Source organism: Eurosta solidaginis, chromosome 1 (genome assembly GCF_040869045.1).
Source record: "Eurosta solidaginis isolate ZX-2024a chromosome 1, ASM4086904v1, whole genome shotgun sequence".
NCBI lineage: Eukaryota > Metazoa > Arthropoda > Insecta > Diptera > Tephritidae > Eurosta > Eurosta solidaginis.
Genome location: NC_090319.1, coordinates 95,936,943 through 95,955,495, shown reverse-complemented (window position 1 = coordinate 95,955,495; position 18,553 = coordinate 95,936,943). Strand labels below are relative to the sequence as shown.

Genomic DNA, 18,553 nt, shown 5'->3' with positions numbered 1-18,553 from the left:
TTTAATAAATTAATAAAAACGTTCTTCGACAAAGAGAAATCAAGTTCGACAAAATATGAGATCTTATTAAATTCACTCATAGCGCGGGTAATTGGGGCATTTCTCGCATAATTAGTTCTACTATTAATGCCATAAAAAGGGTAAAAGCTCCTAAGTTCTCTTCTTGGAACATTAAAATTAATTTTCTCAAGAAGAGCAGCACAATCTGAATCCCCATGGATGATGCAATATAAAAAGGCCAAAGAACGAATATTAACATTCCACGTGCTTTATCTATCTGTGTATTACTTCAGAACGCTATTGCTTATCTCTTCCCGTCTGGCTTATACGACAAGCGTGCACGACCTTTAATGAAGAGCCCCGAAGAAGTCTTTCCAACACGCAAAGCAGCAGAGTTTGATGAAACTGGTCGCCCCTTTCACAGTATGTTCTATACGGGACGGCCGAATTTCTTTAAATTATTACATGTAAGCGGTGTTTTGTTGTATTAATTACAAATTTTATTATGAGTAGTAATTTAAATGAAATTATTTTATTCGTATTTTACATGCAGGATATCGTCGAGGAGATGAATAAATTGTATGACCTCGAGGAACGTATGTTGCGTCGTGGCATTCACGCTGATCCAAATCAAAAAGTGTAAGCTAAATATTTTATATTCAACTATTTGTGTGCCATATTTGTAGTTACATAAAGAATTCCCTTCAAATTAAAGTGATCTCACCGGCTTCCAGTGGCTACCCAAGGATCAACTTGAAAAACAGTTAGTTGAATTTCTTAACGACTTGGAGTACACAAACTTTACAAATGCCATGGATCGTTTAATATCGCTACCATTTTCATATAAAAGCCGTGATTTCTTTACGAAATTTACTAAACCTCTTTTGGATCAAACCAAACAATTGGAAATACCTAAACCGCAATTTGATGCAGATGGGCGTCAATATGTTACTATTTATGGTATTTTGTTTACATAAATAATCCTTGTTTTCATGGTTAAAATTAAAGCACAATTATTTTTTCATTGTATCTAGAATGTTTACGTAAGACCGCACGCGGTGATGTCACAATAAGGTTGCCTGGTACAGGAAAAATTACAATCAATGGACAAGATATAACATATTTTGAGGAGTTGCAAAGTCGTGAGCAGGTGAGTTTTGTTTTAAGTTTTATTTAAAATTTCAAAAACGGTTATGCTTTATTATAACGCTGTGGAAATTATATGTAGATACGCTCGGGTAACGAGCACCATTAAGGTACTATCTCGACTATCTATGTAACAATTTAATATGATCGCCCCTTGTAGATTTGTTAGATATCCATATTTTATAAACATATTCGAAAGATAATTAATCGACGAGACAATTTGGGCCATTGCAACGTTTATGTAATATGTTTTGTTGAATTCATATAACATCTTTATTAATAGAAAGTATAATACACGTAAGAAAGTAATAGAAAAGTCGAGATCTGCTCAAACACGTGCGCCGTCAAAAGTCACTAAAACATCTGCCAACAAGTTCTATTTGACAGTTCATATATTAAGGTATCATTTATGTATGTATAGGTGAACTGGTGAGCAGGGTTGCCTGTCGCTCCAACACCTCTCCTGTTAAATTGTAAAGTACCGGAGAACTGCGTTTTAGCCTGGGGAGTATCTCATCACTGGTTTAACCTTCCGTGTAGACCGTCTAGGTGTTTCACTTGTACTGACGTTATCAGCCGTAGTAACCCGAAGTTGCGGTGGAACTACGATGGTGTTACTTGGAGTCGCTTTAGAGTCGGTTACGTTCGAAGGCTGCTCTACTACAGAATGATTCTCGTGTGGCTCGTTTATGTCGTTTAGTCCAAACGCTTCTGCTAGGAGTGACCTGTGTTTCGGCTCCGTTGTATGCGTTTCTTCAGTATAGCGTTTACGGATTTGGTTGGTATGTGCACGAATTACTTTGCCGTTTTCCAGTTTTAAATTGTACATAACCGCTCCTACTCGTTCAATGATTTCAGCCGGTTTCCAGACGAATTTGTTGTAGGAGTGTACATATACGTAAACTGTTTGCTGTGGTTCAAACGCTGAGTACTTTGCACCATGTTTTTTGTTAAATTGTTTTTGCATGTTTTGTTTTGGCCAGTCATCCGCTTGGGTTGGTTTGGGTGTGCTTGGTAATATTAAATTTAGTGGTATTCGTATATTTCGCCCGAATAACCCTTCTGCTGGTGATGTATGTTTAGGTGTGTTTTTATTTAGTGTTGACCGAAAGCATTGTAAAAATGATTGTAAGTTTTGGACTGTGGTACCCTCTCCTTTATGTTTCTTTAATGCTCTTTTAAAGGTATCCACAAATCTTTCAGCTTGACCATTTGACATTGGATAGTATGGGCTGGATCGCAATTGTTGAATGCCATTTTCTGACAAAAATTTCTGGAATTGCGCACTTACAAATTGAGTTCCGTTGTCGGACACGATGCATTCCGGTATGCCGAATCTACCAAAAACTTCCATTAACATTTCAATGGTTTTGGTACTCGAAATGTTTGTTGTTGCTATTATCTCGGGCCACTTTGAATACGCGTCAACAATAATAAGGTAATATGTGTTGTCCAATGGGCCAGCGTAATCAATGTGTAGTCTTGCCCACGGTTCCGCTGGAGTAGGCCATGGTTGAAGATTTGTCTTAGTGGGTAGCTTTGCTGCTGACGCACATCCCTGGCAATTTCGTACAAGCGATTCGATATCAGAATCGATATTAGGCCAGTAAACAAAACTCCGTGCTATTGATTTTGTTCGTTCGACGCCGGGGTGTCCTCTGTGTAATTGCTTTAAAACCCTCTTGCGCAGCATTGCCGGTATCACGATGCGATGTCCAAACATGAGACATCCGTCAACTATGTGGAGGTCATTTTTACGATTTAAAAATTTTCTTGCTTCCATGGAGTATTCTATGTTATTTGGCCCCCCGTCGTTTACATACTGCATAATGGTTCGTAGCGATATATCCTTTTGAGACTCATGTTTAACCATTTTGTGTGTGACGGGTAATCTGGCGATTGAATCTGTAAGTATTTGTAAAACTTCAGTTTCGAATTTAATAGAGGCTATGACGTAATCTTCTGCCGGATTTACGTTTTTGTCTATTAGGCGTGATCTGCGTGACCAAAATTGTTGGTTGATACATAGCTTATGTCGAAATCATAAGCTAATAATTTTATAGCCCAACGCTGTAATCGGTTTGCTTGGTGTACTGCGATGCCTTTCTTGTTACCGAAAATCGCAAGTAATGGTTTGTGGTCCTTTGCAGCTTGAATTTACGGCCAAAAATCATTTTGTGAAATTTTGTGAGCGCGAAAACGATGGCCAGTCCCTCTTTCTCGATTTGGCTGTAACCTTTTTCAGCCGCTGTGAGCGACAGCGACGCATGACATATTGCTTTCATAGAGCCGTCCGGGTACTCGTGCAGGATGCATGCCTCGAGGCCGTAGTTTGACGCGTCTGCCGCAACCACAATATCGAGCTTTGGATCAAAATGCGTCAGCCCTAAATCTGAAGTGAGAATGTTCTTAAGTTGCTTAAAACTGTGGCTTTGCTTTTGAGACCAGTGCCATTTGACGGTCGATTTTAGTAATTCATCCAGTGGTCCTCTGTAGGTGCGTAAATTGGGGATGAACTTACCATAAAAATTGATTGCTCCCAGAAATGAGCGTAGTTCGGCAATATCTTTTGGTTCGGGCATTTGTGTTAATGCGGCTATGCGTGCCCGATATGGCTTAATGCCTTCTTCGTTTACAATAAAGCCCAAATATTTAATTGTTTTCGAATAAAACGTACATTTTTCAAACTTTAATTTGAAACCGAACTCGTGAATGCGCTTTAATACCGATTGTAAATTATCGTCATGCTCTTCTCGGCTTTTGCCTGTTATGAATATGTCGTCTATGTATGCCGCTACTCCCGTAAGCCCACACAACATTTTATCCATAATCTGCTGGAATATGGTTGGGAATGATTTGACGCCGAAAACCATTCGGTTGTGCCGGAAAAGACCCAGGTGTGTGTTTATGGTAAGAAGGTGCTTCGACTCGTCATCTACCTCAACTTGCAGAAAGGCGTCTGAGAGGTCGATGTGGCTGAAAAACTTAGCCTTAGCCATCCGTGCGAATAGGTCTTCGGGTATAGGCAACGGGTACTGGTGCATTTCCAAAGCATTGTTCAAGCCGGTTGAGACGTCGCCGCATATTCGCACGCCACCAGTTGCTTTTTTTATCACCACGATTGGAGCTGTCCAGTCTGAAATATTTACTGGTGTAATTACGTTTATCTCTTGAAGGCGTTGTAGCTCTGCTTCTACAAGTCCTTGAATGGCATAGGCAACGGGCCGCTTTTGGCGAAATATTGGCTGCTGATTTGGTTTGACCGTGAGATGCGCTTTTGCTTTGGTGCAAAGACCGAGCTCTTCACTAAAAACACCTGGAAATTACTGTTTCAGGAGTAAAATGCTTTTATTGATTGAGATGTTTGTACTTCCCTGATTATCGCGTGTTCCTTTGTTGATTTTGTTGCAGATCGCGTTGATTGGTTCGTCATCGAGTTCTAATGCTGCGATCCAATCTAATCCCATGACGTTGATATTTTCGATAGGTGAAACATAGCAGGTTGTTGAGGCTTGCTTATCCTTGAATTTAACCGTGCACTCGAATTGTGCTGATAGTGGAAGTTTACCTGTTGCACTGCGGGCTGTGTTGTTGACTGCCATTGTATTGCTCACTTTAAGTCGACGGAAAGTGTCTTCCGATATGATCGTTATATCTGAAGCTGTGTCGAATTGAAGATCCGTTGGAATCCCATTGATTTGCACGCGAATGTATTTGCAGTTTGCTACGCTGATTTTGTTAGTGACAAATATACTATTAATTGACTTTCCTTCACCTTGGCTTCTGTTGTTCCTTTTCGTTGTCTTGTCCGTGCGTTTTGCGTTCGCGGGTTTTTGTTTTTGATTTTTGTGAATTTTGCCCGCGCTGCAATAGCCTTCTTTGTGCCCTTCGCGTTTGCATTGTTTGCATTTGTGCGTCCTAAATTGACAATCTGACGCGTAATGATCCCGCCGCAGTACCAACACGATGTTTTTGGAATTTTGTTGTTATCGTTTTTAGCATGTATCTTATTGACAGTGCGTGCCTCATTTTTGTTTTCAATTAAGGCTGTATCTGTTTTAAGATTTACTAAACGCTTACACTCTGCTGTTAATTTGTCAAGTGTAATTGTTTCTTCGCCACTGTCTAGTTTTGCAAGCAATTTGGTTCTAACCTCAAAATCGGTTGGAGACTTCAACCCCATGATGAAAATCAAACACTTGAATTGATCCAGTGTTAGCTTATTAAGTTGAAATTTCTCACATTCTTTATTTACCGTGCCCGCGTATGTTATAAAATCTGCGGTTGTGTCTTTGCTTATCTGCAGGCAGTGAACGCGCGTGTTAAAAATAGACTTTTGTGACCCGAACAATTTTGTAAGCTTCTCCACCGTTTCTTTGAAACTGTGGTCTCGTGGATGTTTTGGCAAAATGAAGTTTACATACTTTGTATGTTCTGTGATACTGAGTTTACGCAAGAGTAAACGGACTTTGGCCGCATCGTCGAGATTTGCTGCGTCAACATCAAACAAATCTTCGTATCGTGCATACCACAGGTCGAAAGTGAGGTTATCTTCGACGCTGTACGAAAACTCTCGGATATTGGTTGCCAATAACTCTATGAGAAATTCTTGAGAATTTTCAGAGTGCTTTGTGTTACCTGATTGCTGTTTGACCTGGAGGAGTTGCTTTACCAGCTCTCGCATGTCGGCGCTGTCTTTTTCCCGCTGCTGTTGCATTTGTTGGAAAAATACCTTCATTGATTCATCCATGATTTCAGCTTTATTTTCTTAGTGTGACGATGTATGTATTTATAATCCCATCCTCGTCGCCATTTAATATGTTTTGTTGAATTCATATAACACCTTTATTAATAGAAAGTATAATACACGTAAGAAAATAATAGAAAAGTCGAGATCTGCTCAAACACGTGCGCCGCCAAAAGTCACTAAAACATCTGCCAACAAGTTCTATTTGACAGTTCATATATTAAGGTATCATTTATGCATGTATAGGTGAACTGGTGAGCAGGGTTGCCTGTCGCTCCAACATTATGCTTCGCTTTGACTGACGCCAATTTAAAGAACTAAGGGGGATCAAGATTTCATGACATACATTACGTATTTCGTTTGTTGATTCTGGACAAGTAAGTATTTAACCTGTTACTGTATCCAGAACGAAGTTGGGCCAGGGTGACTCATGGCTCCCTTGGTAGTGTGCTTTCTTCTTCTTCAAGAGTAGGATATTGCATATTAATAACAGGGTTCACTGGGCTCTTCCTGGCAAAAGCGTTTACCGATTCTGTGTGGATTTGGCTTAGGGCCTGCATATACTTGTCTGGATGCAGGTGCGGGATCTCGTCATAGTGCTTAGGAGATTGTTCCCTTAACCCCCGTGGAGGCAGGGCTAGATCAGTCATTTGTTGCTAAGGTGTCCTGGTTTATGACAATTTAACAAAAACTTCAGCACTTCGTTATGCTCTTTTATGTTGAGCTTGTTGTTGTTGTAGCAGTGCTTCGCCCCATCCAATAGGTGCGACCAATCACAAATTGTCATCAATTTCCTCTAACGGGAGGGGAAGCTCCTCATGGAACTTGGGGGTGGGGAGGGAGGGATGGCCTGAAAGTTTAGTGTGGCCATATAAATCGTTCCCGAGATGGTCGGGCCAGCACCTTAATGGTGCTGTTACCGGAGCGTATCGGATCTGTATCCGACAAAGGACCATCACATCGATAACACTCCCAAAGCCTTCGGGGAGTAACCTAATCGCTACAACAACAACAACAACAACAGGAGCAGCCGTTAACGCCAAACGATTTCTTATTGGGATCGGCTAATACCGCACAGACACCATGTGCATCCGGAGTTTCAACTGATACCTTCTCAATGCGTCAACAATGGCGTATTGCTCGTCAACTCCGCGACCATTTCTGGAAGCGCTGGATATCCGAGTATCTTCCCACATTGACACGTCGCGTAAAGTGGTGCCAGCGGACGAATCCTCTCAAAAAAGGTGATCTGGTATTTCTATGTGATCCGAACGTGCCACGAAGGGAATGGTGTCGTGGTGTAGTGGAGGAAGTATATCCTGGCCACGATGGTGAGATACGACAAGTCGACGTACGAACGAATACAGGAGTTAAACGGCGAGCTGTGTCTAAGTTGGCCGTTCTGGACGTTTCTTGTAATTAGTGAATCCAGTTGATTCACGGGGGTGGGAATGTTGTTGATGAGATACTTTGCCATATGTACTTATACTTTGAAATATTTTATAGATCATAAGAACTTAGCATATAATTTCCTTTATTTGAATTTCGTGTCAATGTACTGTCATATTTTTTCTACTGCTAATAGCTTGTACGAATTTAATTTGGATTGGATCGTTGGTCGTCAGCCGGACAAACTACACCAGAATAAACCGTTCGTAACTATTCCGTTTTAAATCGTTTTGCCTTTAATAATTAATTCGGACTTTTAAACGCGTTAAATCTGCTAAATCCGCGATTACATCTAATATGAAAGGCTACCTGCTTGAGCATATCATCCCTCAGGATTTGAGAGATTGGGATCTTCTCCTTTAGATCCTTGATGTTGTTGTTGTAGCGATAAGGACACTCTCCGAAGGCCTTGGGGAGTGTTATCGTTGTTGATGGTCTTTTGCCGGATACAGATCCGGTACGTTCCGGTAAGAAGCACCATTAAAGTACTAGCTCGACCACCGCGGGAACGATTTGGTATGACCACATGCGACCTTTTGGGCCATCTCCCACCCCCTAGATCCATGAGAAGTTCGGGGACGCCAGAGCCTCGGCTGTTAATGAAACAGCATTCACCACGGATGGGTGAGGTTGACAATTGGGTTTGGAGAAGCTATATATTGCGCTGGTATCCTGAAAGGGTTGCGCTACGCAACCCCTTGAATCTGGTATTTTAGTCGCCTCTTACGACATGCATACCTACCGCGGGTATATTCAAACCCACTAACTCTTAGAACCTTCATGTTCCGGGGTGAGATAACCTTTCTTTTGCCCGAGCCTCCTTTTCAATATGCAGTAGAGTTCGCTTGGCTGACTGCTCTATTGCCATATGTAGTCTCAAGCGCTGTTGTGGGACATGTGCGTATAGCCCCCGTGATGCACACGCCAGGCGTTGGAGTTTTGTCAGCGCTTGACTCGTTGTCGCTCGAGTTGTTCTCGATGACCAGGCTAACCAGCCATAGGACATCATGGGGTTTACTATCATGGTATACATTAATCTCAGCACATGAGGGATGCAGCCCTATGATTTGCCTGTTAGACGCTTGCATGCTATGATGGACCTAGTTGTCATGAAGTCAAAGTGTTAATTCCATAGAAGCTTGGTGTCAAAGGTGACTGCAAGTATTTTACTTAGGTTCCATATTCTAGTGCTACGCCATTTACTGTTATTGTTCTGGGGGCTTTTAGGACCCTCCTTATGGTAAAAGGGATGATGGCCATCTTTGATGCGTTTATGTAAAGCCCCCATACACCGCATCATCTCTTTGTTATGTTTAATGTTCTCTGTGTTGTATCACCCGCGTGACCCTGGCATCTGATGCCATTGTTTGATTGACTTTGCAAGAGTTCATACACCACAAGCAGTGACAGAACTTCTTCTTGGGGTCACTCCCTCGTGGTATTGACCTAAATTGCGCTGTTCCCCACCTGGGCTTCAGCGATTCTCATGCGAAGTAGGGTGTCTAACCATCTTTGCAGATGCATTTGAATTTCTCTTCTCTGCAGTGCTATATTTACGCTTTCGTGATACGTGTTGTCGAATGCACCTTCGAGAGCAGAGCACTGTTTCTTCTACTTAAAGTTCCCTCGGGATATCGTGGCCTATTATCCTATTATCTATTCCATTGCTTTCAAGACAAAGGAGGTTAGACTTATTAGTATGAAGGACTTCGCTTGTGTGTAGTCCAGTTTTCCCTTTTTTGGTATAAATATCACTTTCGGTCTCCAGCACACCGTGGGCATGTAGGACAGCGCCAAGCTATCTATCATGATCCTGGCAAAGTGTGGAATAACCTGGGCCCTGGTTGCATAGATGCCATGGAGATTTGTATTTTCAAAGGATTACACTACACATCTGACACAGGTCGATGGGGTTGGTCTCACAACACTGATACCGATACTTGCGGGAATTACTTAAATTGATTGGCGCTTAACCGTTCAAACGATTATGGCGGGGTTGCATCGGGAAAATACGCTTCCAGAAGGGCTCTTATCCCTCTTCCTCTGTACTCGTGTAGGTACCGTTCCTAAAATATTTCCTTTTCGCTTGTCTCATCTCTTTATTGTACTCTGTTAGCTTTTGTGTGGGACTTGCTAAAAAATCGCTGCTCAAAAATAAATCGATTATTTACCAATACAAATGCATGCACATTTTTTATTCCGTCAAGGATCACATATCGTCTAATATTTATCTGTATATATATACATACATATTTATCATTAAAGTAAATAATACTCTAGGTATATGCAACTACAAAAACAAAGCATATATTTATAAACATAAATAATACTCTTATTATTTTAAATACAGTATGACAACAACGCTTATTATATTCTACGACACGGTTGAAAATTAAGGTTTAAATTTTAAACTTTTTGGTTTACAATTTATTAAACCAAATTATTTAAAAAAATTTTGGTTTACATATATGACCAAAAATTTCTTAGGTTTAAATGCAGACCTTGCAAAGCTTAAAAAGACACGAGCTCGTATAACTCGTATGGAATTGAAACATTTTGGTTTAAATTTTAGTCCTGAAAATTTCCACTTTTCAAACTTCTGGACTAAAATTTAAACCCAAATATATTAAAAATTGGGCTTATCCTCTCATTGTTTATAATATAGACCAAGAAAGTTTAAAAACGCTGTACGTGTAAAAGTTTTTGGTTTTAATTTTAAACTTTTCATGGAAATTATATTTTCAAAGTGTCTTGCATAAAACTATTTAGTAGTTTTAAAAGGGAGGAAAAGTAGTATAAAAAAGCTTAAAATCAGCAGAAAAATTTGCTAGGTTTAAAAACAAACTTAAAATTTTTTACCGTGTACGTATGTATGTAACTCACTCATTTTCTTAAATTATTCTTTTGTTGATTTGAAATCACAATCAATAGTTTATCAATTACTTTGCTCGCTTGTTGTTGTTGCGTTATCAATGCCTGCTTTAACTCCTGAATTTCCTGAGTAAGAAACTCAATGCGTTCGGCATTGTCATCGATTTTTGTTGTTAGTGTTGTAAATTGCGATGCCTCTAAATCATCTGTTGCATAACTTTGCGTTTGATTATCGTTGTATTTATTTTTATACTGTAAATATGTGGCTGCTGTGCCCTTCGCCGAAATTGTATGACCAAAATGTTTACGCATTTTACCCACCTCATAAGCTTTCATCAAAATTTCGCGTGGTAAACGTTTTTCGCTCGGATTTAACGGTTTAACGCATAGCACGACGCGATAGGCCTGCGGTGAGACGAGTGCGGTGTAATGTAGTAAATTGCGTAACCATGGTGGTAGATAACCGTTGAAGAGCGCTGACTCAATGTAAGATATCAGCTTAGTTTGACGTACCAATTTGGAGAGACCAGCAGTCTTTTTCAAGCCTTGTATATCGTGTACGGCTATACCCACCAATAGATTCATTAAAATGATAGTGACGAACAGTAAAAACAACACGAATGTAATTTGGGCGCTCACTTCTAGTAGAAATGGTGGATCTTTACCATCTGGATCATTTATCAATAATGATAGATCTTGTTCGCCAATCATCATAACCAACACCGTAATAAAGCCCATGAAAGGATTAGCAAACGACGATGACGATGGAAATATAACACAAAAACTGATCGTGAAACCGATTAACATGCACGAGTAGGCCATGAAAAGTTTAGCAAATTCACCCTGTACGCGCGTATACATGGCAACATAAACATCGAATACTGGCAGTTGACCAATCATCAACATTAAATTTGTCCAACCCAAGAGCACTGCAAATGCGCCAATATGATTCTGAAAAGTATATGTCTGCTTCGTGTATATGTAAGAGATGACGAACACACTCGTAATCACAAACCATTCCATAATATTTTCTACTTGCGTTACATAATGACGAAACGTTGAATAGCCCGTTATGCCATAACATTTGCGAAATATTTCGACAATTGTGATTGCTACCAAAACCCACCATTGCATTTCCATAACGAAAGGATTATTACGTAACATATCACCAAGTATGGATTGTTTTTGGCATAACTCTTGCGCCTGTATTGTTGTATTATCATCTTTGCTGCCATTATAGCAATTATGCGCCAGTGCCGTTAGCACATAGAGTGTAAGAAAGAGCACAAAAGTGAAACAGAAGATCAAACGCCCTATATAATATTTACGTATTTTTCCCCATTTGATATAAAGAAAAGACGAGCACAAAGGATGCTCGAGTATTTCTTTTTGTCCCTCATCCACGAACGTATTCAAGTAACTAATTTCACGCGGATGACAATGCTGCAGAAGCTGACGAAAATCCAATTCTAACTCCACCTCACGATTCACGGGATCTTGGGAGTGATGCAAAGTGATAGCGGCATCTAATTTTTGTCGTATCATCGCTACCGAAGCTGGTGTCTTGCGTGTGATTACATTGAGCGCTGAAGTGCCCTTTTTCGATTTGGTAGTCACATCGGCGCCATGAAATATTAACATTTCAACGCATTGCGCCAAACCGTCGAGCGCAGCCAAATGTAGCGCTGTAAATCCATAAATATCTTTATGATTAACATTAGCGCCCCATTGTATTAAAGTTTCGAGTATATCGAATGCATTCTCCGATTTGCCCACCGCTGCATGCAAAGGTGTACGATGATCGAAATCTTCAGCATTGGGATCTGCATTACCATTGCGCAACAGCGATTCAACACACTCCAAACTCGAAGTGCGCGCTGCCAAATGTAAAGCGGTAAAACCACGATGATTCTTCAATTTTGCATCTGCACCTTTGGCTAACAACAAATCGACACATTCCACATTACCCTCATCGGCTGCCAAATGCAACGCTGTTGACTCCTTTTCTCTGATACATATGCGCACATTAGCATCAGCACCAGGTGCATTCAGCAGCGCTTCCAAACATTGTGCATTACCCAAATCTGCGGCCAGATGTATTGCATTAGTGCCATTTGGTTTTAATGAGTTGACATCAGCGCCCTCTGTAATAAATAGTTGCACACATTCTAATGCATTGGCGCGCACTGCACACTGTAATAGACTCTCTTCGCAGTTAGGTTTATTGGTGGCGATTGTGATGAGTGCACCATTATTGATAAGAAATTTTGCTGCTTCAGCTGAATTTCCGAAAGCCGCACAATGTAATGGGGTATAGCATTTTGGTTGCAAGTTAACATTCATGCACTTGCCGACTAGAATGCTTAACGTTGATAGGCAACCACTAAATGCACCCAAATGCAACGCTGATATGCCATTCTGATCACAGAAATTCAATTCGGCGCCAATATCGAGAAAACTTTGTATTAAATCCCAACGTTTCAAGAAGGCCGCCCACAAGTAACTCAAATTCTTTTCAATTTTCGATGCCGATTCAAAATGTGTTTTTGTATTTTCTGCTATCACATTGCCTTGTTCGATATCTTCTAGGAAACGTACACGTCCAGCGGCGCTCTTCATTTGATCGATTAAACTAATGCGTAATGTGTCGTTACATATTTGTACGCTCAGTTCACTTGTGGGCTCCTCAAAGCTGTCATACATGCTTGGCGCACTTTCAGCTGGCGGTGAGGGTCCGCATTCCATATACTCGAATTCACCTGGTGTCGGATATTGTGCCTCAATCATTGCGTCAGTATTATTGTTGCGCCATCGTACCATTAAATTTGGCGGTATCGATTTGAACCTGAAGTAAAGAAGGGTAGAAAGAAAACGAAAATTAAGAAAATAAATCAAAGCATTTCGCTAAGACAGTGAAATCATTAAATCAGTAAAGAAGAGATGAATAATGTTAGTGAAAATGTTAGAGTATAATAAAAGCGTATCAACACAAATAGAAAGAAATCTGAAGGTCTGTTGATAAAAAAAAAAACCGGGACCAAATCGATAATGTCAAGATCAAACTCAGGCCACCAGCTTGTGGGAGCCCAGGCATGCACGTGTCTCTGTATGCAGCGAAGAAGCTGTGTACAGTATCGTCAGAAAAGTCTGTCATCAAGAATGTGCTTATGAAACAAACAATTCACCTGCAATCACGCGTCTCTCAAGCATACTCTGTGTTAGACAAATCTTCAACTTAATAATGTAAACGAGCAGTAGGAGAATATATGCCTCAGCATCAGAACTCTATAGTCTTCAAACCAGTGTCAGTGTCAACTTCACGCACCTAACAATCCTAAGGGTATTTAGCCTTGATCAAGTTATAGCGCTCATGTAAATACATTAAAAGAGCCAGATGCTATAACGTCAGTCGCGTCATAATCATTTTTATAATGGAGAACATGGAAAGTAGGGCTTCAAGAAGTCGTTTTGCATTTTTCACTAAAAATAGAAATTATCATTTTTCTTTCAACTTGAATTTTAGCTAAATCCTAAATTCTGCAATTTCCTCTGATATCGGTAAGAGTAAAGTAACCATGCAATCTCTAAACAATACTGAGCGTCAGTGTTTTATTTATTTATTTTTTTTTGTTAATTGGAACCCTTAAAGGATCCTGCTGCACCTGCGGACTATGAACCATGGATCATTCTGATCTTGGTATTCTTCATTTATGTTATTCTTTTTGCATGAAAAAAAATAAAAGCAAATTAAAGCGATCGCTCCAAAAAATCAAGGCGTTTTTAAAATCGCTATAATCATTTTCGTTATTGATATTAGAGAAAAATTACAAAGTTTACAAACGGCAATGGTTACTTCCCGGGAGCTGACTATTGAACTCGAAATCTCCAACATTCATACGTTATACTAGTGTAAAGGCAGATGCCTTTATCCACTCAGCCCAGTGCACGGACCTTTAAAATGAGAATGTTGGTAGACGAAAAATTAAAATAGTGGTAGAAGTTGGTTGATTTTTTCCCAAGAAAACAATAGCTACACATTATATTTGTACAAAACCATTCATATTTTATTGTAAAGCAAATAAAGCACATTTCACGGAAATAACACTTAAAAAAAAACATGAAAACAAAGCAAAAAAATGCATGTAAATTTGTACATATATACATACATAGCTTATGTGTATATGATACTTGCTTTTTTCCTGTATTTTGAGCTTGAAATATTGAGGAAACTTTACCGATACGTCTAACTACAACAACATAGAATATGTTTGTATAATATGGATATCAAATGAAAGGTGTTAATGAGTATTTTGAAAGGGCGTGGTATAGTGCTATAGGTGGACGCCTTTTCGAGATATCGCCATAAAGGTGGACCAGGGGTGACTCTAGAATGTGTTTGTACGATATGGGTATCAAATTAAAGGTATTAATGAGGCTTTTAAAAGGGAGTGGTGGTAGTTGTATATGTGAAGGCGTTTTCCAGATATCGACCAAAATGTGGACCAGGGTGACCCAGAACATCATCTGTTGGATACCGCTAATTTATTTATATATATAACACCACGAACAGTATTCCTGCCAAGATTCCAAGGGTTTTTTATTTCGCCCTGCAGAACTTTCTCATTTTCCTCTATTTAATATGGTAGGTGTCACACCCATTTTACAAAGTTTTTTTCTAACGTTATATTTTGCGTCAATAAACTAATCCAAATACCATGGTTCATCCCTTTTTTCGTATTTGGTATAGAATTATGGCATTTTTTCGTTTTTCGTAATTTTCGATATCGAAAAATTGGGCGTCCGATTCGGCCATTTTTTATACCATTAAAAGTGAGTTCAGATAAGTACGTGAACTGAGTTTAGTAAAGATATATCGATTTTTGCTTAAGTTATCGTGTTAACGGCCGAGCGGAAGGACAGACGGTCGACTGTGTATAAAAACTGGGCTTGGCTTCAACCGATTTCGCCCTTTTTCACAGAAATAAGTTATCGTCCCAGAATCTAAGCCCCTATCAAATTTCACAAGGATTGGTAAATTTTTGTTCGACTTATGGCATTAAAAGTATCCTTGACAAATTAAATGAAAAAGGGCGGAGCCACGCCCATTTTGAAATTTTCTTTTATTTTTGCATTTTGTTTCACCATATCATTACTGGAGTTGAATTTTGACATAATTTACTTATATACTGTAAAGATATTAAATTTTTTGTTAAAATTTGACTTAAAAAAATTTTTTTTTAAAAGTGGGCGTGGTCGTTCTCTGATTTTGCTAATTTTTTTTAAGCATACATATAGTAATAGGAGTAACGTTCCTGCCAAATTTCATCATGATATCTTCAACGAATGCCAAATTACAGCTTGTAAAACTTTTAAATTACCTTCTTTTAAAAGTGGGCGGTGCCACGCCCATTGTCCAAAATTTTACTAATTTTCTATTCTGCGTCATAAGTTCAACTCACCTACCAAGTTTCATCGCTTTATTCGTCTTTGGTAATGAATTATCGCACTTTTTCGGTATTGTTAATTTTAAATAGCGATCTGAGATGAGTGCTCAGGAACCTACATACCAAATTTCATCAAGATTCCTCAAAATTGACTCAAGTTATCGTGTGTAATGGGGCCCTAAGCTCAAGCCAAATAATCTCAACACATCAAATCAGTCAGCTGATGTTTCACTTTTGTAACATTCCTATCGTGCATAATGCAACCGTGCATGCAAAAATAGATATACATAATTTTCCATTTTTTCGTGTGAGCGGTCAAGTTTTTGGTTAACACTAAAATATAAAGAAGTTCTATTAAATTGTACTGGGGAAAAAGCCCCATTGAAAAAACCCATAAGACAACTACAATTAGTAAAGTTTATAACTTTGAGCGTGATTAAATCCACAGTTTTCTTAAAACCAAACCAACATTCTTTTAATGTGGAAATGGGCGCAGTACCCGAACAACGCGACTAGTTCGCAACATTCTCCAACAACTAAAGGTGGAACCTTGGATCCGTTCCTGAAAACTACCGTGCATCTTCTCCTGCATTCTTCGCAACTTCTGGTTGGTAAGCAATTACAATTCATCTATACAATAGGGGTTTTTACATGGCGACCGTGCGGCGCGGGCCAGCCGCTAGTGAAATTTAATTCGGAGCACAAAATAAAAGGGACATTCATACACGTAGGCGTTCGCGCAGAAAAACGACAACGAGGTATGCCTCGTAGACACAAAATGGCGTCGTATGCCACCATTTCTCAATTTTTAAACCCACGCTGCCACCGATAAGCCGCCTATTCTAAATAATATCAATTTCATCTATCGTGCTGCATCGCACCCATCATTAATTGAAATTTCAACATCATCATTCATTACTGTTGTACTTAGTACCAGCGTCCAGTAGCAATCACGCATATTTTATATGGCTTACATTTCGGCATTCCAACAAGCAATCTTCACTTGCGACACTGCTCCACCAACGTATCTCTATACGTACACATTTTACGTACATGTTTTACATATTATAAATATAGATATATAATATATTCCTAAATTGCATATTCATACATTTTTATAAAATTATGTACGGTAATATTTTTTTTTACATGCAACACATTCGTGTGTTTCAAATTGCATATGTCACGTGGACATCCTATTACATGTTAGCCTATTTGGTAAGAAAAAAATGCATAAATTTTTACAGGTCATTGTGCAAACTGTACTTTGCGGAATTTGGTAATCCCAACATATAACATGTCTTAAATATTACTGTGGTTTTGCATATAACTGAAGTTGCCAACTCGGGACACCTTTTCGATTTATTGCGTTTTAACCTACTTTATATAATTCTCGTTCCAATTTTCTCATCCATTTGAGATTTTTCCTTTCGACCACGCGTTCCTCATAACGCCTTTCACGTATTTTACGTGGGTATGTCAATAAAATAAATTTTGAATATTCAGAATGTGTAAGTTTTTTTATTTTACAACCGGTATCCGCCCTGAAATTCATTAGACCATACATCAATCAAATCTGAACATTTTGTCTTCATATTATCGGTAAATAATCATTTTCATTTTAAATGCATTTTTTGAGTTTAAGTCCAAAACTGTATTTTATTATATCATCCAAGTAGACATAATTCACAATTGCCACGGATAATAAACGGCGACAGCCTTATTAACCCATACTTAATAAACTAATACAAAGTGAGATTTTTTTTATAAACGATGGTTTGTTAAAAACCAATTGAGATTTTTTGAATAAAGCGGTGCGTCCGTGATTTCATCTTGAGACTTTTAACAATTAATAAACATACTTTTGTGCAAAGTTTAAATTCCATTACACTCTAAATATTTTTCATACAAGTTTACTGCAGTTTCAATTAAATATTCTAATCAATTGTTAAATATTTCTTTACAAAATTTTTTTCTTCTTTTCCCTCAACACTTCACCTTCAAATATAAATTCAACATTCAAACAAGTGCCTTAGTAATTTCATATGTACAACCTTAGAAGTGGTAGACAATTGAACAAAAATTCAGATTCAGAATCCGATTCAGATAAATCAGGCTCAAGCTACGAAAGTTTAGCTTCATCTTCGACCGAAAAAGTCACAAACCAGGAAAATAGATTTTCTTTATCAACAGATTTTCCAGGTTTCGAAAATTCTTCCATTAAAAATTCAACTTCTAATTTAGTTATAAATCTTAACGATTCAAATAGTGAAATTTTAACTTCTTCTACTTTAAAACAAGATCCTAACGATCCAAATAGTGCAAACTTAGTTAACCCTTCTTTTAACGTAAACCCAGATCTTAACGATCTAATTAGTACAAACGTTGCCTCATCTTCTGCTAATCCAGCTCCAGATCTTAACGATCAAATCATGGCAACTCCAGAGGAAAAGAGAATTTTTATTAACACATGTGCTAATTCCATTAGAGAAAACTACAGTGGTGATCCACTGGCACTTGATTCTTTTATAGACAAAATTGAATTACTCGAACAATTCGCTACTGCAGATTTAACCAATACTTTTATAGCGTTCTTGAAATCAAAATTAGAGGGTAAAGCTCGTGAAGCAATACCAACACAAGTAGCTTCAGTCAACGAAATTAAAACAGCTCTACGTAATAGGATCAAACCAGACAACTCGAAAGTTGTAGCAGGGAGAATTGCAGCGTTGCACGTTAGCGGTAACAATTATACAGATTTTGCAAAAAAAGTTGAAGATTTAGCTGACTCACTTGAGCGGTCTCTTATTATTGAAGGGATCACTCAAACGAAAGCTCATGAAATGGCAGTCGAACAAACTGTTAACGTGTGTCGTCTAAATGCAAAATCCAATTT

At 38.7% G+C, this 18,553-nt stretch overlaps 2 protein-coding genes across 16 annotated transcripts in view; one reads left to right on the top strand and one right to left on the bottom strand.

Annotated features, from left to right (window-relative positions):
- mRpS9 (mitochondrial ribosomal protein S9) overlaps positions 1 to 18,553 on the top strand; it is a 137,584-nt gene that overhangs the window by 1,108 nt on the left and 117,923 nt on the right. The window contains exons 3-6 of one of the 2 annotated variants that reach the window (XM_067759253.1): positions 294 to 467; positions 554 to 639; positions 716 to 960; positions 1,035 to 1,150. In XM_067759253.1, the coding sequence (XP_067615354.1) occupies positions 294 to 467; positions 554 to 639; positions 716 to 960; positions 1,035 to 1,150 (621 nt within the window). The remainder of the gene's footprint in view (positions 1 to 293; positions 468 to 553; positions 640 to 715; positions 961 to 1,034; positions 1,151 to 18,553) is intronic. The other variant, XM_067759256.1, reaches the window with a different exon arrangement.
- The window catches only part of wtrw (water witch), a 58,483-nt gene continuing 49,435 nt past the window's right edge, over positions 9,506 to 18,553 (bottom strand). For 13 of the 14 annotated variants that reach the window (XM_067759221.1, XM_067759220.1, XM_067759217.1 and 10 more), the window contains one exon: positions 9,506 to 13,058. In XM_067759221.1, the coding sequence (XP_067615322.1) occupies positions 10,226 to 13,058 (2,833 nt within the window). In that variant the 3' untranslated portion in view covers positions 9,506 to 10,225. Of the gene's footprint in view, positions 13,059 to 15,672; positions 15,702 to 18,553 lie in introns of those variants that run through there. The other variant, XM_067759225.1, reaches the window with a different exon arrangement.